The 25,151-nt window shown below is 40.8% G+C and overlaps 1 protein-coding gene across 1 annotated transcript in view; it reads right to left on the bottom strand.

Moving 5' to 3' along the window:
* Window positions 1-25,151, bottom strand: part of IKZF2 (IKAROS family zinc finger 2) — a 163,250-nt gene that overhangs the window by 65,741 nt on the left and 72,358 nt on the right. The window contains exon 4 of the mRNA XM_070956778.1: window positions 1,559-1,828. Within this exon, the coding sequence (XP_070812879.1) occupies window positions 1,559-1,828 (270 nt within the window). The remainder of the gene's footprint in view (window positions 1-1,558; window positions 1,829-25,151) is intronic.

Here is a 25,151-nt window from a genome sequence, read left to right as displayed (position 1 = left end):
ACCTTATTCTGGTTTCTTCTTCTTTCCTTGCAACATTTTCCTTTGACAACACAGGCCTTTTGTTGTTGTTTTGTATCTCACCTTAATCAGCCTCCAGGGGACAAAACTAAGGGAGTTAGTCTTGTTCCCTTCTTTCTTGTGAGGAAAGGAAAAAAGAGAGAGAAGGGGAAGCCTTCTTGGCTTCATGGAAGCAGGGAATGGAGAAAAGCTGAGAGAAAGATCATTCTCTCCGGTACAAGCAATTAATCAATGTATGAAGCAAATCTTCCTTGCTCTTCACACAACAGCTTGCTAAATAGAAGTTATTTGGGAGAAATATATTTAAAGTGTGAAAGATAGAAGCTGTTCCTGCATTTCTGGAGGAAAGTGCTGGAGGAAGAGAGCAAAAGACATTGTCTGAGGAAAGCAGCTTACGCTGGAAATGAAGGGAAAGCAGAATACAAGAGACAAAGCAAACATGGTCCCTGCCAAAGGGGTTTGCAATATTTCTGTGAAAGGCAAGGGAAGAATGAAATTCTTGTAAATGCTATTCAGACAAGACTGAAGAGATCAGCAATTTTGGGATCGAGTTATCAGATAAGTTATTGGAATAGAGTTATTACTGGGCAAAATGCATTATGAAATAAGTATATATCAAACACATCTACATATAGAAAATTCCATCAACTTCCCTATGGTGTGCTTTTATGAACGTTTCTTCAGAGTAAGGATATAGTCCTCTCACTCTACAGGCATATTAAATACTGAAATTGAAAAAAGAAATCCTGGTTTCTTGGTAGTAGAGTGACTATCTTAGTTAGTCCAGGAATTACCAAGATCTCTAGTTAAGCAGTGACAGGTTAAATCCTTCCTATAATATTTAACAAAACAAGGGGAAAAGTCCAAGCAAGCTGATCCCAGAGTTCTTCGGATACGGATGTATTAATCAGTCTGAGGCATGGCAGCTATTGGTATTTTTAAGGATTTGGGGGGTGGGATTGTACACATGAATATAGTTTTCATTGAGGATATGCAACATACCAAAATTTGATTTCTGAGTCCAGCCTAACCATATGCCATTCTTTACAGTTCCCCAATAAATCCAGATTTCTCTAAAAATGGAGACTGCTTTGCATACAGAGGCTAATAGTTGGTAGACTGTTTTCATGCTGAATCTGTCACTGGTCTCTGTGTTTTTCTTGTGAAGGATATTTTAATGTTAGTAAATATTTTATATCACCAAGTGGCCTCCAGAAATGGTAGAAGGGGAGGATTTTGTAAAATCAATAAAAAGAGAGGTTCATATTAACAGACAGCTAATTTAGTATATACCTTCATAGTGAAGGAGACTTAATATGGAAATTATCATTTCTCAAACATTATTGTGAAAGAGATAAGAACATGAATTTATGTTTTTTAATATTTACTTCCTAGTAAGCAAAGTTTGAAAAGAAAAAATTTCCCATTACTACACATGATTATCAATGATGACTTGAGAAATACTAGAGAATAGATGTAGGCAATATCAACATCAGATGCCAAAGGCAGTCATCACATTTTGTTTCTTTTGGCTGCTTACCAGTGTGACTCCTTTTATGTACCATAAGCACATTGGGCCCAATGCAAACCATGCCACAGACGTCACATTTCAGTTTACCATTCGGAAGCCGGATTCCTCCCTCGCCTGACAGCTCCTGCATTTTTCTGTTCTCCCCAATCTCCTGGTTTTCAATCAGGGGCTCTTCCAAACTGCTCCCTTCATCTTGCCCAATGATCCCATCTTCCCGCTTTAGACGTTTTCTGTTAGAATCCTCATCATCACTTTGCATTTCCCGCTTTATGGAATTTGCTACAAAAGAAGAAGAAAAAGGAGGAGGACGAGGAGGAGACATATTAAAAATAATTCTCTTTCCCTTACATTCATTTGTGAAAACAATGCACAAGTATACTATTGCATTAATGGTTTATACAGGACTTTCTTGATTCTTTCAAATTCTGAAATTTTTATGTAACTTGCAAACTTGCTCTGCAGAGTATAGCACATTATGGGCTTATGGATATGAACAAGCCAGGACATAACTACAGAATTAAGGAGTAGGACATAAATACAGGACCAGGAGCAGTTGCTATTTTTTATTATTTGTAAATATCATTTGTGTCTTCAAGTTAAATTCTTGAAGTCAAAGAAGATGTGGACTGCTGATAGGGGAAAAATTTAAATGGTTTCCCCGTTCCTGGCTGCAATCTATAGACTTTGGTACTTCAATTAAATTCAAAAGATCCATTAATTCCCTGTAATTCCTTTCTTTATTCCCTTAGACAGTCTTTTCTAAACTGGCACTGCCATGAGGGTGTACTGTTGCCAATGTTCTGTATTATCACAGCTAGAAATTCTGAGAGCATCATCAACATATCTGATAATCAGGCTGAGATAGTGGGCTTAGGACACAAGTCAAGTCTTTAGGAGCAAACTATATTGATTTCAAGACAAATTACATCCTTATGACCAACCATGACACCCCTCCTTGCTCAACATTAATTAAATAATATTTCTTTCAGCTAGAATGTCATCCAATAGGAATGGTTTAAAGTAGAAGAGAGTATGTTCTTTTAAAACAGGAGAAAAAGCTGTGGATATTACATATCTTTTGAAACAGGTATTATATTTGTCTTCGTCTTTAAATAATAAATCTGTGGCCATCTTTTAATGCTGAACTCATCTGAACAACAGTCATTGGTCTCATTCGAGACAATGATGAATCTGCATACAGACGGGAGGTTGAACAACAGGCCTCGTGGTGTAACTGGAGCAATCTGGAACTGAACACACTCAAAACCGTAGAAATGGTGGTAGACTTTAGGAGAAACCCTTCCATACTTCCACCTCTCACAATACTAGACAACACAGTATCAACAGTAGAGACCTTCAAATTTCTAGATTCTACCATATTGCAAGATCTAAAATGGGCAGCTAACATCAAAAATGTCATCAAAAAAGCACAACAAAGAATGTTCTTTCTTTGCCAACTTAGAAAGCTCAAATTCTGCAACCCAACAAGACAGACACAGACTTCAGAGGATAATTAGAACTGCAGAAAAAACAATTGCTACCAACCTGCCTTCCATCGAGGACCTGTATACTGCACGACTAAAGAAGAGGGCTGTGAAAATATTTACAGACCCCTCGCACCCTGGACATAAACTGTTTCAACTCCTACTCTCAAAACAATGCTATAGAGCACTGCACACCAGAACAACTAGACACAAGGACAGTTTTTTCCCGAATGCCATCACTCTGCTAAACAAATAATTCCCTCAACACTGTCAAACTATTTACTAAGTCTGCACTACTATTAATCTTCTCATTGTTCCCCCCACCCATCTCCTTCCACTTATGCCTGTATGACTGTAATTTTGTTGCTTGTACCCTTATGATTTATATTGATATTGTTTCCTGATTGCTTATTTGTACCCTATGACTATCATTAAGTGTTGTACCTTATGATTCTTGATGAACGTATCTTTTCTTTTATGTACACTGAGAGAATATGCACCAAGACAAATTCCTTGTGTGTCCAATCACACTTGGCCAATAAAAAAATCTATTCTATTCTATTCTATCTAAGTAAAGGTTTTATTATTATTAATATATGTTTAAGAACAGGATAAACAATTTTTGTAGCCATTTGCAAAAATATTTAAATTTGGACCTGGATTCAAATTTTGCCTTATCTATAAAAAGTTAAAATCTCATGATTGCATTTCCTTTATCTTTAATACTTGATTCAATAGCAATCCACTTAAGAGTAATATGCTAATGGGCACCAGTTTACAAGTTAAAAGGATTGGGTGAATCATCCTAAATTCAGATCAACCCTGCTAATTTGTAAACAGGTTTTGCTGTATAGAAACATACAAGTTTCTTTATATTGAATCATGTTATATTTTGATCAACAATCCTTCAGGCAAAGCAAACTCTTTCTACTCTAATATACCAAAAATCACTTTAACTGGGGGATTCAAAGTTGAACCATTTCCCCTGCAATGTGAGTTTTTACCCCTCCCAGTGGAAATCTTAACAAAAGTAACTAAACATTCTTCCAAAATCAATCCAAACTGTTAAAACACTTTATTGGTACACACTTTTCTCTATAGTTAAAATAATATGCATGCATGCAAAAAAATTAAATCGAGAAAATGCATCTATTTAAAAATAAAGGAAGTGAATATTTTACTAGACAAGTAATAGACATTTATTTTCTTATTTTGTTTCTTCTTTGTTTGATTTCAGAAACTTTCTTATATCTGTCCTTTGGAAAGAAGACCACAATTAGCGGGACTATGCTGGTTGCATGCCTAAAATATTTATTAACACTATCTTCCTTAACCTACAATACTAAATTTTTATTCTCAATCCTGGCTAGAATGCAGTAAGAATATTCAATAAAACAAAAGACTTTCAGCTTTGAATTACACAGATGTTTAGGTCCAGTTCTTTCTCACATACAACTTTATTTGTAGAAATTATTAAATTCCACACTCCACAGAAAATAACTTTGGTCCATAATCAAAACTGTTTTCAGTATTAAAAAGGTCCACTTGTCCTTTTCTTCTGTCCTTATATCACTAGAAACCTGCTATAAGTACTTGTTGCTGTGTGAACATTTCCTCCACTTCTGGGACTAAGAGAAAAAATTGCAGCTCTCCAAGGAGGGGAATGCTGCTACAGAAGGGATCACCCTGACTCTTTACAAATAGTTATGTAATTTCTTCTGCCTAGTATAACTTAATACACTGCAGTTAGAAGTTTACTGGAGTTTTAACCAGACCAATCTTTAAAAACAATGAGAACTGAGAAATAAATCAGATTTCAATTTACTTGAAAATTTGTCTATTTCTCAATTTATTTTCTTAAATTTACTTATCTCATTTTTACACTCCCTGTATCACTGTTATCTCTTAATCTGTCCTATTTATTCCTGCATTAGAAAATGTTGAAGCTAGTCCAAATTTTTTGGAAATTTCAATCTTTAAAACACTGATATTTGTAAGGCATATTTCCAAAAGTAATATAGTCAAAGAAATAAACATTCACACTTTTTGTCAAAACTAAACAACATTTTAAAATCAATTTTACTCAAGAGACTAAAAATTATTCAAGTCTTATCACTGCAATCCCTTAAGAATTCTTCAGGAGAGGGTGGTTGTCCCGCACACAGATAAAATTACACAAGATCTCAGGGGGTAAGGAGAGAGTTCTTAATCTTGCTCTGCCCAGAAAGCAAATGTAGTAGAGAAGGAGCAGTCTTGACCAAAATCTCTGGGAGCAAAAGAGGCCTGGAGCCTCTTCTCCCTCTACCTGTATACTATGAGGCAGAGGTGGGTTTCAGCAGGTTCTGACCAGTTTGGGAGAACTGGTAGCAGAAATTTTGAGTAGTTCGGAGAACCGGTAGTAAAAATTCTGACTGGCCCCGCCCCCATCTATTCTCTGCCTCCCAAGTCCCAGCTGATCAGGAGGAAATGGGGATTTTGCAGTAACCTTCCCCTGGAGTGGGGTGGGAATGGAGATTTTACACTATCCTTCTCCTGCCACGCCCACCAAGCTATGTTCACCAAGCCATGCCACGTCCACCAAGCCACGCCCACAGGACCGGTAATAAAAAAATTTGAAACCCACCACTGCTATGAGGCATTTTTTAAAACCTAGATCTGCCAGACACCTTTTGATCGGTGGTCTCCAAACTTGGCAACTTTAAGACTTGTGGATTTCAACTCTCAGAATTCCCCAGGCAGCATGATTGGCTGCGGAATTCTGGGAGTTGAAGTCTTAAAGTTGCCAAGTTTGGAGACCCCACCCCCCACTTTAGATGGCCACTAACTCACTTATAATAGCAGCAAATAAGCAGCCATTCTGTTCAAGACTGGAAAAAATATAAAGTCCTTTCCCATCAGCATGAATAATGATTATGATGTTTGTGCTGAGGAAAAGGCACAGTAATTATGCTCATTGTGTGTTCACTTCCCCGTCATGACTGGTTTTGAAAATCTCAAAACAGGACTTTGACAAACTGCTGGGAGCAGGCATATATAGGGGATAGAAGAGCCTGTGGGTCCTCTTTTGAAGCAGAATTGGAGAAACATTAAATGTTTCTGGAGATGCATTAAAGAAGTATTGTTCAAACAGCTTGCTGGCTGGGGAATTCTGGGAGTTGAAGTCCAGACATTTTAAAGTTGCCAAGTTTGAGAAACATTGCATAAGAGGATGGACAGCCACATAGGAAGAGTTAGAAGACTACAGTCAGCCCACAAGCCAGAGGCTATCCATATATTTATTTATTTTTATTTATTAATCAAATTTATATACCACTCATCTCATTATTTAAGTGATTGTGAGCTGCATATTTATGTATTCCATCTGTATTCACCTTTCATAAAAATGTCTCATAGAGGGTCAAATAAAAAGCAAACAATGAAATATAAAATAAAAAGCAAACAATGAAATAAATCTTTTTTTTATTTGACCCAATTTGACTCTTATATGCTGAAAACAATATTAAATGTAAAAGCATTGTAGTGTATTTGAAGAACTTTTTAAAAAACCCATTGAATATCATATTTGCCCATGGCCCGCCGGTATGTCATAGTGTGGTTTATTCTCTACAGGTAGTTCTTGACCTACAATCATTCATTAAAGTGACTGAAGTTACAACAGGACTGAAAAAGGTGACTGGTTCGCACGTGCCGGTTCACATGCCATGTGTCCTGTCTATTGCCTTAGATGTGAAAAAGAGCATTCAAAAAGTTTTTTTTTAAGTTTTTTATTTTGAATACATTAAAACAAGACACAAACACACGTTTATATACATATCACTTTTTCCTACAGCTACTTCGAAGTGATCCTTTCTTGCTATTTACATCTATTTATACATATTTTAACTTTGTCTTATTCAACAATTGTTTTCCATCTTTCTTTATTTTATCTACATTGTACCTTGATCTTCAACATTTCCCCCCTCTCTCCTTTATTCCTCTTTCTCATTTTTCCTATTCTCCAACCATTCATACCATCTACACCACACTTTGTAATATTCTGTATCCTCTTTCTCCTTAAGTTCTTTTGTTAATTTGTCTGAAACGTGAAGAAGCAGCAAAAACCTCCAAACTCTGAAAGGCCGAAGTATTGAATAATATGTATACATATCCTTTCTGTCTCATGTTTCTGCAGAGGACCCTAATCTGTTCCAGGCCATAAAATTATTATTCAGTTTTGAAAATCTGCAAATAAAAAACTGTCACGGGGGTGGGGTGGGGTGGGTGGGGGGCAGGGGTTTTGGCCCATGCAGGCTTACATTTATATTGTTCTGTCTGCAGCGACAGATGGTATTTCAAAATATATATAAACTAGTTCAGATTGTAAACTTTTCTTGTTTTATCATTGTTCTTGGAATAAATAAATAGCATGATGGTATCTCATTAAATCTATGCATCTGTGTATCAACTTGTTGTTTCTGCAGTGTTCATCCAATACCTTTGGCTTATGTTTATTTTCTCACATTAGCATTTTTAAACCACAAGAAAGACAAAGGGAAAAAGCACACAGAAAATATTTTTGAATTGCTCATACAAAATATTTGCCATTCACCTCCTCTGTTATCAGTAATTATGCCTTCGCTAATTTGAATGTTTATTTGAAAAAAAAATTAAGAAATTCTAAGTACTTACAGTACATTATCTAGATTTCTCAATCTGCCAACAGTTCAAAGGACTGATTATTGGACAACCTCTATATATTTGCATGGAGGAATTCCCAAAGTATACTTCCAGGCTGCTGAATACAACAAGAAGCATGTTCTGTTGCTAGGCACTAGGCAGCTTCCTGACAAAATAAAGGCACACTTTGTCTAAGGTGGGGTTTTTTGTTTGTTTACTTTTGTTTTTGTTTTCTTTGCTAGGAAAACTGAGGGATTACTTATTTAAAATCTAGAAGACTTCTAGTCTGTAGCTACAGCAGTTTGCTGTGTAGGATAATAATACCAAAGTCAAAGGACTCCCATTCTAATTGTAAGTTCCCAACAGCATATGTAACTCCACCACTGAAATTGATATGATAAATGTGCTATGATTCTTGACAACTGTGCCCCTGATACCATAAAGACTGAACCTTGACACACTAACACAGAGTATAACATTCCCTGGTTGTTTATGCCCCAGGTTCATAGTGAGGAAGATATCATGAAGGTTAAATTTTTCCCACAAGATGGGTAGTTTTGAATCTGAACATCTAGCATAACTTTCATTCATGTATCTCTCAACAGCACATATAAGCTATGAACTATGCCTGATAAAAACAAGATTGAAGGAATCATTTTAGTTATTCCCAAGGATATGTGAGGCCACATATAATGCTTTTATTTTATTGTTACAGTACCACGGTTTTTGTTTAGTGCAATAGCTAAATTGCTCCGCTATGGTTTGTAAAACTGTTTCTCTCTAGGATGGTGTCAGACATTATATTACACAATTGTATCACATTAATATTATGGATAAAGCATAATCCCAGACTAGTGTACCAAATTATAAATTCATCCTAAGAATCCTAATTTCAAATGTACCTTTGTTATGCAGCATGAGAGGCTATAAGAAAAGAAATAATCCAAATCCCATTTGGATTTCTGGAAAGAGCTGGAAAGTTTTGATCCTAGTCATGAAAAGCAAGTTACTAACGTTTTGCACAACATGCCACAAGTTCAGCAATATAATCTTAATAGATAACTTGTTATCATCTAAAGATTCAGAATAGTTACTGAAAGGTCAGTATACAATACAGTGAATGCCAAATACGGATAAGAAAATAAGGCTTGCATAAAATTATATTTTACTATCATTTCCTTTAGTGAACTGGGACCTCTTAATTAACTCAACTAATATGGGATATAAATAGTACCATTTAAAACACAGTATTAGAAAATCCCATGAAAACCCCAGACAGAAATAGATATGAATCCTGAGAAGATCAACTTTGCACAATGAGTTTTGCAGGGCAGAAGTCATAAGCTTTGTGCCTTTTGGTTAATTCCAAATGAATTTCAAATGAATATATAATTGAAGACTAATATATTTCGATTTTTTTCTTAGTTTATTGGCTTTTCGTACGTGGATGTACGTAGAAATCATACCATTTCATTTAGCTAATCCTGATATTCTATACTTATGACAAATATGAATATCTGATTGCATATTTCAACATATTTCAGCCAATGTCCAGAGTTTAAGATTTTTTTCCCCAGCCCTGCTACCTGAGGTCCACTTATAAACTATAGATATCATGAGACTAAACCTGGAACTTTCTCTATGCACCATGTTACCCATTTAAAAAGACACAGAAAAGAAAAAACATGCTATTTATATTACATTCTCTTCTAATCTCTTTGAGAAAAAGAGAAGTCACTCTAACAGAGAAAGGGTTATTTTTCAGGAATGTAGCTGTTTAGGAGTTGAGACTAGGAAAAATGTCATAGGAAGCAAATACTCTACTGACTGAAGTGTTGTGCAAAAAGCTTCTTAGAATTTCTTCAGCATTTTCCTGGTTAAAACCAGTTTGTCTGGGGATGATTAAGTTGAAATGCTGTTCCCTCTGAGGCTTTTCCATTTTCCCAAATATCTTTAACTCCATGCTGCAACTAGGAAGGTCCAGCTAATACAAATACTCTTTGCATGTTCACAATTCCTGAGATTCATTGGGAGAAGCAGAACATTATTTCTGAAATATTTCTGTGAATCCGTTTTAAAAGTAAAAGTTCTTAGAAACTAAAGTTAATATAAGACTTATTTGCTAAGGCAGACAACATTTATCTGTTTCCATTTTAAAACTTCTAGGACTATAAGCCTCCCCAAAACTGTTAATTATATGAAGTATAAAAGAATGACCTTTTAAGAAGATAAAATACATTACAGGCATTATGTGTTTAGTGGCAGAGTTGGGACCAGTGGCTCAATCATTAAACAAAGCAGTGAAAAACCTCGTGACCACAACCGTGCTCACAAATTTCCTTGCTTTACAAGGTAAGAATATGACTGAAGACAGCTGGTGAGTCCAAACAGCAGAAATTTCTGAGAAGGAGCCGAATAAAGGGACAAGTCTTATAGCCTTTTGTAATAGTTATCCAGATACTAGGGTAATTAACAAGAAAGAATTTAATGTCTGGATTTATATTCATTAGGGAGGAAGGGATTATAAGAGAGTAAGCAAGCACACAATGGGGCATACAGATTGAAAGGAATGCACTAGCTCCAACTGATTGCCTGGTGTGCTTAGGAAGCAAACCAGAGGTGGGATTCACTTATCTTCCCTATTGGTTCGCAAATGTAAGCACGGCTGCATGCGCACAGCCTTCTGCGCATGCACAGTAGTCACAAATTAAGTCCGGGCAAGTAGGTGGAGCCTCCCGCAGTCGCTGCTACCAGTTCATGCGATCCGGAGAGAACCGACTGAATCCCACCACTGAAGCAAACCAAACAGTTCCGTGTGAAATTGGTTAGGGTCTTGTCAGTGTCAGGCAGCCAGAGGGTTCTAAAGAACTAATTAAAGTCACAGAGCTTGCTAACTTCTAGTTAGAACTTTTTATAGACATACTGTGGAGAAAAGCAGCTCAAAAGAGATAACCTTATATAAGCAATCTCTCTGCTCTAAGAAGAGGGAAAAACGAAAAGGGTCTAAGAACTACTATAACTAAGGACTACCTAAACTTCTTGAATATCTTCATAAATTATTTAGATGAGGGAATAGAAGGGGAACTCATCAAATTTGCAGATGACACTAAACTGGCAGGAATAGCCAACATGCCAGAAGACAAGCTCAGGATCCAAAAAGATCTTGACAAACTTGAACAATGGGCCCTATTCAACAAAATGTAAGAGCCTTGATAGTACAGTGGTTTAATGCACCCTGTTATTAACACAGCTGCCTGCAATTTCTGCTGGTTCGAATCTCTCCAAGGCTCAAGGTTGACTCAGCCTTCCATCCTTTCTAAGGTAGGTGAAATGAGGACCCAGTTTGTGGGGGCAATAAGCTGACTTTGTATAAAATATACAAAAGAATGAAGGCTATTGCTTAACGCATTGTAAGCTGCCCTGAGTCTCCGGAGAAGGGCGGCATATAAATCAAATTTAAAAAAAAAAAAATTAATGTGGAGAAAAGCGAAGTTTTACATTTAGGCAGGAAAAATCAAAGATATAAGTACAGACTAGGTAAAACCTGGCTCAAAAACAGTAACTGTGAAAGGGGCCTTGGAGTCCTAGTGGATGATCACTTGAATATGAGTCAGCAGTGTGCAGCAGCCAAAAAAGCTAATACAATCCTGGGTTGTATAAACAGAGGCATAGAGTCATGATCACATGAAGTATTATAAATCCCTAGTAAGACCACACCTGGAATACTACAACCAATTTTCATCACCATACTACAAAAAAAATGTTGAGACCTTGGAAAAAGTTCAGAGAAGGGGCGTTGGTCCTATATGAGATGCTCCTTCTCGTTGTGTGGAGATAGCAGCCAGTGTGGGTGGTACTCGCCCAATCAGCTGAAAGGACTGAGTCTGCCAATAACATTAAAGCCTGCCCTTGTTGCCGGGTAGATCCAGCTTTTGGCGAAGGACTATAAGTGCAGACTCGGCATGTGGGTAGGCCGGAAAGAGAGAAAGATCCAAGGAGGAAACAATGAAGGACCAGACAGGCAAAGGGAGGGTCTGGCTGCTGTTTCCACACAATGAGAAGGAGCGTCTCAGGTAGGACCAATGCCCCTTCTCCATTGTTGGTGGAGACAGCAGCCAGTGTGGGACATACCCCAGTTCACTGTCCCAAAGTCTGGGAGGGGCCAGGCTGGTCCGAAACAACTTCGCTAGCCACAACCCGCTGCAACACTTGACGACCAAACACAGCTTCAACAGAAGCAAACTTGTCCAGTTTATAATGCCGTATGAACGGCGCCGGAGAGGTCCAGGTAGCTGCCTGGCAAATCTCCAACAACGGAGCTTGAGTAGCCCAGGCCGTCGACGTGGCAGCGCTGCGTGTGGAGTGAGCTGTCACCCGGGACGGTCGCGGCAGAGAACGAAGGTCATAAGCTGAAGCGATGGTCTGTCGAATCCAGCAGCCAATAGTGGAAGACGACACCTTGACGCCCAATGAGACAGGAAGGAAAGAGACAAATAACACTTCCAACCTGCGAAATTCTGTAGTCCGCTTGATGTAAATTCGTAACGCCCGCCACACATCCAGCATGTGCCAACGGCGCTCATGAGGATGGGAAGGTTGCGGGCAGAAATTTGGTAGAATAAGTTCCTGGGAACAGTGGAAAACAGAGTTGACTTTCGGCACGAAGGTAGGGTCCAAGCGGAGAACAACGCAGTCTGGGTGAAACACGCATAAATCAGGCTGGATAGACAAAGCCGCCACCTCCGAGATGCGACGAGCCGAGGTCACAGCCACCAGAAAGGCGACTTTACAAGAAAGCAGGCGGAGAGACATAGTTCTCAATGGCTCATATGGCGCACCCACGAGGGATTCGAGGATGAAGGGGAGATCCCAGGTAGGGTAGCGATGCAGGACCGGAGGAGACAAGTTCGTGGCGCCCCGGAGAAAACATCTAATCAAGGGGTGTTGAGCCAATGATGACAGCCACCCACAAGTAAGTACCGAAGAAAGGGCAGCCACCTGATGACGTAATGTGTTGGGTGCAAGGCCGTCGGAGAGGCCTTGCTGTAGAAAGACAAGTATGTTCACAATAGAAGGTTGGTAGACATTCACACCGGCCCGGGCACACCAAGCGCAAAAGGCCCGCCAAGTCACAGAATAGATCCGGTCCGTGGAGGGGCATCTCGATGCCTGGATCGTCAGAATAACATCTCCCGGAACATGAGCACTTGTCAGGGAGAGCCGCTCAACCTCCAGGTGGTCAGGCTGAGCCAAGGAAGGTCCGGATGGCTCAGTGCCCCTTGTGTCAGAGCGTCCGTCTCGAGAGGAATGTGCCAGAAGGGAGCGACAGAGAGGGAAACCAAGTCTGCAAACCATGCTCTGCGCGGCCAATGGGGAGCCAAGAGAATCACCTCCGCCCATTCGTCCAGAATCCTGCGGATGACCCTGGGAAGTAAGGAGGTTGGAGGGAAGGCGTACAAAAGACCGTCCGGCCATGGAGCCCGAAGTGCATCGATGGCTTCTGCCTGAGGTTCCGGAAACCGGGCAAAGAAACGGGGCAACTGAGCATTGGCATGTGTCGCAAACAGGTCCACAACTGGAGTCCCGAACTGATGAACCAGGTTTGAAAAGATCCTGGGATGAAGACGCCACTCCGCATTGTCCACCTCCTGATGGCTCAGCCAATCTGCTTGGGCATTGGCGACACCGGAAATGTGTTCCGCCCGTAGAGACTCGAGATGGCGTTCCGCCCAGAGGCCGAGTTTCATGGTCAGAGACAACAGGGCCTTGGATCTGGTGCCGCCCAACTTGTTGAGATGTGCCTTGGCCGTCACATTGTCCATTAGTACAAGCACATGAGACCTGGAGACAAGATGGCGAAACGCTCGGAGAGCCAGGAAGACAGCTTGTAGTTCCAACCAGTTGATCGGACGAAGAGAGTCCGCTACGCTCCACGTCCCCTGGGCCAGTTGGCCTTGGCAATGGGCACCCCAGCCCCGGAGACTGGCGTCGGAGGTTACCACCACCTGCCGGGGTTCTAGGAAGAGACAGCCTGCTGATATCGCTGGGGACTGCCACCACCGGAAGGATCTGAGCACTGAGGAGGGGACGGGAACCGGCCTGGTTGACGTGCCTTTGCCTGATTTCTGTAAAGGCAAGAGAAACCATTGAAGTTCCCGGGCATGGAGCTGAGCCCAGGGAACAATGGCAGTGGCTGAAATCATCTTCCCCAATAACTGAGAAAGAATATAAGGAGAACTAGACCTACAACCCTCAATCCGAGATACCAAATCTCGCAAACTATCCTGGCGGTCAGGGGAGAGAAACACCCTACCCTGAACAGAATCAATTAGGGCCCCTAAATGAACTAGAGAAGTAGAGGGAACAAGGTTGCTCTTTTCCAGATTTACAGAAAACCCATGGGAAGCTAACGTTTCCAGGGTTAGCCTAACATCCAAAACAGCTTGGTGAGTAGAAGAGGACAACACCAAGATGTCGTCTAAGTAACATAAAAGTCTAACAGACTGAACCCGAAGGGAAGCAGCCACAGCCGCCAACACCTTCATAAAGGTACGGGGGGCAGACAAGAGCCCAAAGGGTAATGCCCTGTACTGATAATGAACCCCCCAGTAACAAAACCTCAATACCTTAGGAGATCGCCCCTCCTAACACTGTCAAGGATGGATTTCAACGATTGCATCTTAAATTTACGGTATACAACATACCGATTTAACCGTTTTAGGTCCAGAATGGGTCTCCACCCCCCCCCAAGGACTTAGGGACTAGAAAAACCCAGGAATAGAACCCCGACCCGACTTGATTGGGTGGGACAGGTTGGATAGCCCTGATGGAAAGGAGATGCTGTACCGCAGCATCCATATGCGCTCTTTTGTCAGGATTACGAGAAATCGGACAGCAAACAAAGGTGCTCGGGGGAGGGGAAAGAAATTCGATGGCCAACCCAGATCTTAAGGTAGCCAGGACCCAATTATCGGAAGTAGACTTCTCCCATGCGGCGACAAAGAGGGCTAGTCTGCCGCCAATGGGGGGAGTCGCGATGCAATCAGCACCGGCGCCGGTTGGAACGACCTCCTCCCCCTCGAAAGGGCCGCCTGGACACAAAAGGCTTCCCCTGCGAGGACCTATCTATAGAGCCCCGCTGCCTGCCAAAACTATTGTAAGGCCTAGAGGAAGAGAAGGGAGCCGAACCCGCACCATCAGCACCTCGGAATTGAGAGCGAGGGGTATAAGGAGCAAAACGAGAGTCTCCCCGTCTAAAGACCGCTGCCAAGACCTTCTTCTTATCTCTGGTTTCGGTGAGAAATGGCTCCAAGGCATCACCAAAGAGGTGGGACCCTCCAAACGGAACTGAGGCAGACGCCACTTATGGCGGGTGTCAGCCTGCCAGTGACGGAGCCAGACAAGGCGACAAGCAGTGATTGTGGAAGCCATCGCCTTGGAAGCAAAGCGAGCAGCGTTCAATGTGGAGTCCGCCGATAACTGCAAGGCTGCGACAATTTTATTCAAGTCCTGCTGGATCCGTGTGTCCTCCGGAGGTAATTTCTCTTGAAGCTGGCGCAGCCAAAGCAAGGTAGTATGGTTAAAGAACGATGCAGTGGTAGCCGCTCTAATAGCCCAAGCGGAACTCTGATGTGCTCGCTGGAGAACCAAGTCCGAACGACGTTCATCCGGACGAAGACCCTCATCCGGATCTCCCGGAACGTTGGCATTGGGCAATAGGGCGGCAATAGGGGCGTCAACCGATGGCACTTGAAGAAGAGATTCTAAGTCGTTAGTGACTTGAAAGTTCTTGCGATCATTTGAAGAAAGCGAAGGGGCCGAACCCGGGGAAGACCACTGGCGTTTCACCACATTGACAAATAGGGGAGGAGTTGGAATAGAGGTAACAGGTCTGGCCGGCTCAGCAAACATGGGATCCAACACCTCAGAGGCTGGAACTGGATCCACAGCTGGTGAGGACAAGCGAGCAGTGTTAACGGCCTTAAATAATAAGGACTTAAATAAGGATTGTGGAAAAAGTCCAGTGAAGGCCGGTTGTTCTTGAGGCAAATTTTCGTCGTCAGACAAAGCAGAGTCACAATAGTCCACATCAGTCAAGACTGAGGGATGGCTCGAGTGGGAACAAGTAGGAGAATCAGGAGCCCGAGGCCGGGATTCCTTGGTGACCGGCTGCTCCGGAGAAACGGAGGAAGTCGAATGCACAGATTCCAGGCGGCTGCGTGATTGCTCTCGCGCGGCTAAAGACCTCTGCACTGCAGTTTCGATAAGAAGTTGAAGTTGCTCAAGTTGAAGTTGTTGACAGGAAACCGCCGCTACCAGAGAAGAGGTCGCAGGAGCAGAAGCGACAGGTTGCACAACCTGCGGAACTGGGGCAGCCACAGGAGGAGGAGCAGAAGCACCCCACAAATCCGAAGTCGAGATGGTCACCGGACAATCCCTTAATGACAACTGATCCGGCGTATCAGGTCTAGGAAGAGACTCAGGAGGCAGGTTGTCAGCTACCGGAGTGGGAACCACCTCTTTGCAGCAATATCAGCGCTCGCTTTTTCGCAGAGCTTTGTTAAGACTTTGTCTCTGCGCTTCTCAGATTTCGAAGTCCTGCTGTGCTTGTGGCCTTTCTGGCGAGACCGCGGAGGATCAGCCGATGGTAACGAGTCTCTGGAAACCGCAGTTTCCGCAGGTCTATCATGGGAGCCAGAATGAGACTGGACTTGAACAGCAGTACTGGCTGAACGGCCATGTTTAGATTTTGCCAGTGCTTTTGGCATAGCTGCAATGAGAAAAGAAGGCCTCAATTAGGTATGGGGGGGCACGAAAAGCTCCACCAATTAGCCCCTGTCAACACAGTAATCCAATAACGGGAGCGTTAAAACTCCACAAGTATCACGCTGTAATAGGTAGTGGGGGTGTAAAAGCTCCTCAAATAAAGAGTAGAAAGCCAGGCAGCGTAAAAATTCCACCAGGAGACTGAAGAGACTGAAGAGAGGGGGGGCAAACGCTCCACAATATTTGTGCAAATTGTCAGATTATACGAAAGAATGTCACAACTCCAAACGAGAGTCAATGCACAGTCAGTCAAAATGGCCGCTGCCGCAATTATCAGGTGGTAAAATGGCGGACGGCCAAAGCGAGCCACTGGTGATCCCTGCAGGCACTGAGATAGCTGGTCCGGAGCGAAGAGAAGCCCAGCTGACAGGTTGCAAGTGTTCCACAATTCTTGCTGAATGAGGCTGCCCACGCTGAATAAACAGAAGCGGTGAGGTTGATTGACAAGTGCAGGCAAGCAGGAGCCAGTAAACAAGCCTCTCAGCAGAAGCAGCAGCGACCGACAGAGAAGGCAGGAGAAGCAAGCCTCCCAGGTCCGAACACCCCACTTGGCTAACAATGAAGACTTCGGCAGCAAACGGCTAGAAATGGCAAAAACGGAGGTTTTCAATTATCTCAGAGGCGGGAACGGCGCAAAATGTGACCTAAAATGGCTGCCGCAACCGCGCTGAGGCAAAAACCGCTGCTCTGGAGCTGGAGGCAGAGGCACAATAGAGGACTCACTTTAAAACACCTCACAACGAGCCGAAGAAGGGGAAAATGCCCCCCCAACCCCCGGAGGGGACAGCAAGGAAAACGGGGCTTCCCTTTTAGCCACAGACCAAATAACAAGGCAGGGATCACTCATAACGACCAACAGTCAGATTAAGCAGTCCAGGAAGGAGAGAAAGCCGTAGTTGATCAATCCAAGGGTCCAAATACCAGTACACACAAGCGAAAACGTAGTCCAGCAGTCCAAAGTCAAAACCAGTAAATCAATCCAATATTTAGCAATAGAAAAGAATATAGAAAGACAGAGCCAGTAACCCACACGCCTGATCAACTGAAGGGACTGGGGCAAAAGCTGGATCTACCAGGCAACAAGGGCGGGCTTTAATGTTATTGGCAGACTCAGTCCTTTCAGCTGATTGGGCGAGTACCACCCACACTGGCTGCTGTCTCCACCAACAATGGAGAAGAGCAACTAAGATGATCAAAGGCCTGGAGACTAAACCATATGAATAACGGCTGCAGGTTTTGGTTTGGCTTGTCTAAAGAAAAGAAAAATTAGGGGCGACATGATAGCAATAGCAATAGCACTTAGACTTATATACTACTTCACAGTGCTTTACAGCCCTCTCTAAGCAGTTTACAGAATCAGCATATTGCCCCCAACAATCTGCGTCCTCATTTTACTGACCTTGGAAGGATGGAAGACTCAGTCAACCCTGAGCCAGTGAGACCTGAACTGCCAAACTGCTGGCAGCCAGTGATCAGCAAAAGTAGCCTGCAGTACTGCATTCTAACAACTGTGCTACTGGGACTCATTATTGCAGTATTGCAGTATTTGAGGGGCTGCCACAAAGAAGAGGGGGTCAAATTATTCTACAAAGCACCAGAAGGCAGGACAAGAAACAACGGTTGGAAACTAACCAAAGACAGAAGCAACCTGGAATTAAGGAGAAACTTCCTAACAGTAAGGACATTTAACCAGTGGAATAGATTGACTTCAGAAATCATGGAAGTTTTTAAGAAGAAACTAGACAGCCACTTATTTTAAATAGTCTAGGTTCTCCTGCCTGAGCAGGGGACTGGACTAGAAGACCTCCAAGGACCCCTCCAAACTGTGTTGTGTTGTGTTATGCTGTGTTCTATTCTATTTCAATATTCTCGACTTATAATCAGTGACGGGATTCAGCTGGTTCACACCGGTTCAGCAGAACCGATAGCTAATTTTTTGTTGAGTTTGGCTAACCAGTTATGATGAATCTGTGTTTTCTGGAATACATCTGGTTTTCGTTCAACTTCCAAAGCTGACAGCAGGAGAAATAGGGAAGTGAAAAACTGGGGTTGGAGGAGAAGCAAAAATCAGCCACTTTCCTAGGACTTGGGGAGGGGACGACTGAGGAGTGAACCTATGCAGCTGATTCAGAGGACCCAGACTCTGAGACAAAAAGAAAGGAGAACCTTATCCCACTGGGAAAATAGAGGGAACCAGATGGGTGGTGGGTAGGCAGAAAAGCGGAATTAAAAGGTGGACTGAAGCCGAGACAGATTTCGGAGGGAAGTCGTGTGGAGAACGCACGTGTGCATACACCCACACCCACAGAAAGAGCAATAGAATGAGGCAGGGCGGAGGATTCAAGCAGAGGCATCTGGAGAAGCAGAGGCAACTGTTCCCAGGCAAAAGTCACTGAGGCAGCTGTGTGAACTTCGAGGTTCCTTCCCAGTGACTCTCTTGGCCCCACTCACTCTCAGCCTCAAACTTGGTGAGGCTCAAATCTGCCAGCACGCTCAGAAGTACAAATCTCTTTTGGGAGGAACTTAATGGTCGTTGCAACAGAAGTGGGCAGAGTTACAATTTCATGCTTGAGGTGCATATGGAAAAGCACTTGGTTATTGCAACTTGAAATTAGAGGAGAAATGCATCAGGCAAAAGTTTCCTGAAGGCGATTTGTTAGAAACCTGAACTGCACATATATGTATGATAGATATGCCACTGTGTTAAAAGCCAGTAGATGCCAGCCTTCCCTCCAGCAGGCCTGGGCAGCTGCTGGAGAGAGACAGGCCCATTTCAGTGCCTGGCATCCAGATGCCCTGGCTTTCCCCAAGCATTTTTTGCTAACCTGATTTCCAGCTCTATCGCGTTTCTCCATTGCGTTTCTCGTCATCGTGTGCAGGAAACAAGTTTCTGGGATAAAAAAAAATTATATTAATCAATTCCAACTTCTCACGAAATCTCGCAAAGTTGGAATTGATTGATTGAACTTTTTTTTTAGTCCCACAAACTTGCTTCCCTGCACACGACGGCAAGAAATGCGATGGAGAAATGTGATGGAGCTGGAAATCAGGTAGGCAAAGAAATGCTTGGGGGAAGTGAGGGCATCTGGGCAGTGGTAGATGGGGCATGCTCCATGGTATGGTGCTGCACTGCAATGGAGAAACGGGCAACAGAACGGCTGGCACGAGGGAAGGAGGAGGCTGCTTTCCCTCTTTCTTCTTCCTGCTCCTCCTCCTTTCCTTGTGCTGGCCGCTCCATTTCCCTTTTCTCCATTGCAGCGCAGCATCCAGAATCTGCTTTCCTCCCTCCACTTCCCCCAATTCTTTACCTTCCTGCATGAGCTCTCAGGAGCATCAACTCCTTTTCTCTATGGTAACTCCCCCTCCTCATTCCTCAGAAACCTTGCCTCTTTAAGGAGCCACATCCAGAAGGCTGAAATAGCTGAGAGACCAACGTGTAAACAAGCACCCTCGGAAACAGCCTTTTGGTGGAAATTTAACAACCGGTTCACCCAGGGTCAGGTTGGCCATTCCAGGAGGCTCATCCCATATGTGCAGTGCAGCTGGAGGAAGGGGATGGGCCATGCCTCCCATGATGGCCAACCTGACCCTGCATGAACTGGTTGTTAAATTATTTGAATCTCACCACTGCTTATAACCATTTGTTTAGTGGCCATTCAAAGATACACTGGAACTGAAAAAAAATGGCTTATAACTAGTCCTCACATGTACAGCTGTTGCAGCATCCCCATGGTCACATGATCAAAATTTTGGTGCTTGGCAACTGGCATATATTTACAAAGGTTGCAGTATCCCAGGTCATGTCATTGCAATTTTCAACCTTCCCAACTGGCTTCTGACAAGTAAAATCAATAGGAGAAGCCAGATTCACTTGATGACTATATGATTCACTTAACAACAGCAGTGATTTAATTAATAATTTGCTTAAAAATCACCTTGCTTAGAAACGGACATTCTGGTCCCAACTGAGGTCATAACTCAAGGACTACTTGTATCTTCAATCTATAAACTGGTTATTAAAATGTTAATAGTAACAAGGCTAGAAAATAAAATACTGACTTTTGATCTTGTTCTATCTTAAAGTTCTAGGATACACTTCAGTACTTGGGGGAGGATGAAGATTTATCAAATCACACATAGAGATACCACAATAGGAATTGAAAAAGGAACAACTCTCCATAAAGAACAGAATCTAAAAAATGAGGTAGCCTGTGGACTAGAATGACAACCAAAAGCGAGAGGTGTAAAAGACATTTCATACTTCTGGGAACATAGAAACAGCTTTTGGACCTTGCTGATGAAATAGGCAATGAGCCCTAAGAGAAAGAGAAAGAAAAATAGTGGAACAGAAGATAAGATATTGGATCCCAAAAGAGCAGAGGGGATCCTGCAATGCTCTGCAGGAATACAAGGGGAAGAATCAAGTTGCTACTGGCTACTGCTGTGGAAGAAATTATTTATTCATTTATTACATGTATACAGCCACCTATCTTGCTGCTGTGATTCTGGGCACTTACAAGTTAAAAAATTATATACATACACACAACCAAAAAATAACTGCAGAAGTCATTATAATCATGAAAAATAAAACGGTTTAAAACAACAAATGTGTGAGTAAATTGGTCTATGACCATAATAAAAATTACGACTTAATCTGTGGGTAAGTGCCATTTATTTGGTATCTCGCTCAGAATCCTTGGTCAACATTGAACCATTAAATGTGTATTTTGTTTATTCTCACACATGCTTTATTTCTGTTATATACTGCTCTTATTCCTTTCTGCAACGATCTTCAACATTATATCCACCAAAACATTTCATAATCAAAATTTATTAAATTTGTCACACACTGTTCTAAATCAACAAACACAGTCAACTTCCTTTCTCAAACACATACAGTATATTTCTCAATGATCTGCTGAAGAGCAAAGTTTTAGCCTGCATACTCTTTCCCAACATGAAACCATATTTCACTTTTCACATTTTGCTCACTGTCATATTTCATATCCTTTCAATCACAATACTAAACTTAGTTGTTTATATATATTATTACAGGTAGGATTTGTGTAACAACCAGTATTGGGACTGGAAACTCAATTGCTAAGTAACAGATCACATGACAATGGACTTATAACCTTATTTCTGCCATATCATCATCATCATCATCATCATCATCATCATCATCATCATCATCATATTATTATTAATAATAATAATAATAATTAATAATTAGTAATTAATAATAATAATTAATATTAATAATTAATAATTAATTAATAATAATAATAATAACAATAACAATAACAATATCAACAATAACAATAACAATAACAATAACAATAACAATAACAATAACAATAACAATAATAATAATAATATCATCATCAGTTTTTAAGCAAGGCATCATAAGACTGAGATTTGTGATTTTACTGCAGGGTTTCCCATTGATTCTCTTTGTTGGAAGCCAAAGTCATGTGGCGATCACATGACTGCTGTTTTACATAGCTTCAAAATATATTTCCTCTACCTCTTTTAATTGTAACTGCCCCTTGCTCCATTTGATTAAATTATTTGCACTTTCTCCTCTTGCTATGCTCATTATAAAATGCATTTTTCTATACTTTTCTTATATTCATATTTTTCATCAATCCTATGCAGTAAATCTATAGTTTAACAAATCTTAGTTTAGCGACTTCCTGGCATAATGGAAAAAATTACTACCTCTTCTATTACTTAATGTGACTGGTTTGAATCTACTAGATAACTGCCTGTGATATTACATCTTCTGTTTCTAGTAGTGCTATAGAGCCCCACAGAAATTTAAACAGACATTCATTGATTGATTGTGCCAATCAGAGAAGCATTTGATTTCAACAAACAACTATTTTTCTTATCAGACCAATAAGCTGAGGATTTAGTGTGTGATTTTTCTCATCCACAGTGTCTTTCACCATCATTTTATCAAGCATATTTTTTCATACTTCCTGCCAGCATAACTCCACATACTTCTGTAGTATTTTATAGAAGAATTATTTTCACTCTGTTTGAAACAATTATCAGACAATTTTCCTTATGACCACTTTCAAATCATTCTTTAGTAGTCTACTTTAGGTGATAACACCTTTTTGTATAAAAGTCACACTTTCTCGTCTTACAATTATTCGACTTTCACTCTTGATTATTTTCTTTCATACCCATTTTGCCAAGATTCAGCTTGACACTAAAAAACAATGTTCTGCACTCAGAATCTCTTACTATATCCTTCATTAACTATTCCAGTTTTTCACTGTAAAATCAAACTAACCATAGTACATTATCAAGTATATGCACGCGTATGTTTATATTTAAATCACCTATTTTAAAGAGGAGTTTTCCTAAACAGATATGCCCCAAATAATTACCACTCATTAATTCTTGCATCTGAGTGGCAGGATTACTTTTTATGGACTCTCTCATCTCAATCCCATCCATCCATTTCTGTCACCTTACAGGGTAATTCTGCAACCCCACCTAGATCACATTCATTTGTGATATTATACTATTTTTGCCAAAACCCATTCCTAGTTTTTATTATTATCATGATCATTGTTGTTGTTATTGTTATTATTGTTATTGTTGTTATCACTACTTTGTGGAGCACAATAATTTGTGAATTTCTTCTTTTACAGCATCCTCATGCATCAATTAATGCTTTCTGGGATACATGTTAGTCTATATTTAAATGAATATTTTGTTCCATATACAATATGTACTCACCCACATCACAAAATCAGACTATATTCATTCAGATGTATTACATCCTTAACTTTGGTTTCACAAACATGCAACATAACTATTTTCCTTTCTTTCATTTAATTAATTCATGAATTGTTTGGGATCTTGCCCACATTCCATAACTAGTAGAATAGGTTACAGACTTTACTGTCTATACATTAATGCCCAGAATAAAGAAAATATTCATTCAACTTTTATAACAAAACAAATATGATTTAACATCCATAACAAAGTCACAGTAAAATAGCAATTGAAATATAAATTCAAGAGAAACAGAAGCAAGAGGAAAGAATAATATTACCCCTATCTTCTCAGGAATCCAAGTGACTTAATTTGGTGATGCAGTAGAGGTCATCTGGATTAAAACCAGAAGTAGAATAAATAAAAGCAATACTGGTTTTTTTTTAAATTTGATTTATATGCCGCCCTTCTCCAGAGACTCAGGGTGGCTTACAATGTGCTCAGCAATAGCCTTCATCCTGTTTGTATATTTATACAAAGTCAGCTTATTGCCCCCCCAACTGGGTCCTCAACTGTTGTTGGCATCTAGTTTGATAGATGTGTAGAAGATACCTTCCAAAAGCAAATTCCAGATTGTTCAAAGAAGCATGAAATAAGAGTGATTCTTCCCAGAAAAGCTATGTCAGCCATGGTTTTCCTGAAAATTGATAATTGTCCCATTTATTTCTTCAGATAATGGATGAAGGAAGAATCAGTGAACCTTGACTTAATATAATTAATATGGAAGACTTGGTTGAAGAAATGAAAATAGCAAGAACAACGGGAGAAACATTACATATTTTAATGCAGTAGAATACAATGTGCAAATTTCTCACTTCAAGTACTCAACTTCTGAGTGCTTACTGAAGGTTGAATTTAAGCAAAAGTAGATAAAACCAAAAGAAAGAAGGCTGAGAATGATAGAAATTCTACTGACAGAAATTGGCAGTGGCTGTGGCTATTAACAGATAGTATTAGCAACACTTCAACATTTCATTACGGCTGATAGATTGATAGATTTTGATCAATGATACATTGATCAAAAGAATTATTTTTGTACAATATGAATGAACCATGCATTTGCAGTGCAAAAGCAATTTATTAATGTGCCCTTCTACTTATTCACAGCCTTGAATTCCAGAATGGTGTGGGAAGTCCTTTAGCAGCAGAAGTCTATCCAGGAATCAGATCATGCAATCTGGAAGGTTTCTTAAATCATCCGAGATATGTAGAAGCAATTCCCAATTGATAAAACAATGCTCTCTAATTTTAAAATAATATTTAATTTAATAAGATCCAATTTGGTCTAGTGGTTAAAACACGAGGCTAAAAACCTGGAGACTGAGTTTTAGTCCCTCCTTAGGCATGAAAGCCGGCTGGGTTATTTTGGGCCAGTCACTCTCTCCCAGCCCAACCCCCACCTCACAGGGTCGTTGCTGTGGGGAAAATAGGAGGAAGGAGTATTAGATATGTTTACCACCTTGAATTACTTATAAAAATAATAAAGGAAATAAATAAATAAATAAATAAATAAATAAATAAATAAATAAATAAATAAATATGCTCTGTGTGTGTGCATTTAGCAAGCTGAAACAAAATCCCAAACCTTGTTAAAACTCTTCACATGTAACGGTGGGAATTCAGAAGATATTTGTACACATTGTTATGGATCAGCATGATATCTGACTAAATTTAAAGTAAAGATTTCCTTTCAGATGTCAATGTAATGAAAATCAACGAGTTTCCTTAATTTTCCAAAATTGAAAAGGATGAGCTAAGAGTGGTTAATCAGATACAGCATGAGGGTTGGATAGCTTTAGCCAACAAATCCAATCCATTCCACTTGTCATTAAAATATTACA

This window comes from Pituophis catenifer, unplaced genomic scaffold, assembly GCF_029215685.1.
Source record: "Pituophis catenifer annectens isolate HBS135680 unplaced genomic scaffold, rPitCat1.0.hap2 SCAF_1, whole genome shotgun sequence".
In the NCBI taxonomy this organism is placed as follows: domain Eukaryota; kingdom Metazoa; phylum Chordata; class Lepidosauria; order Squamata; family Colubridae; genus Pituophis; species Pituophis catenifer.
Note: the sequence above shows the minus strand (reverse complement) of the source record. Positions and strands in the feature narration are given on the sequence as shown.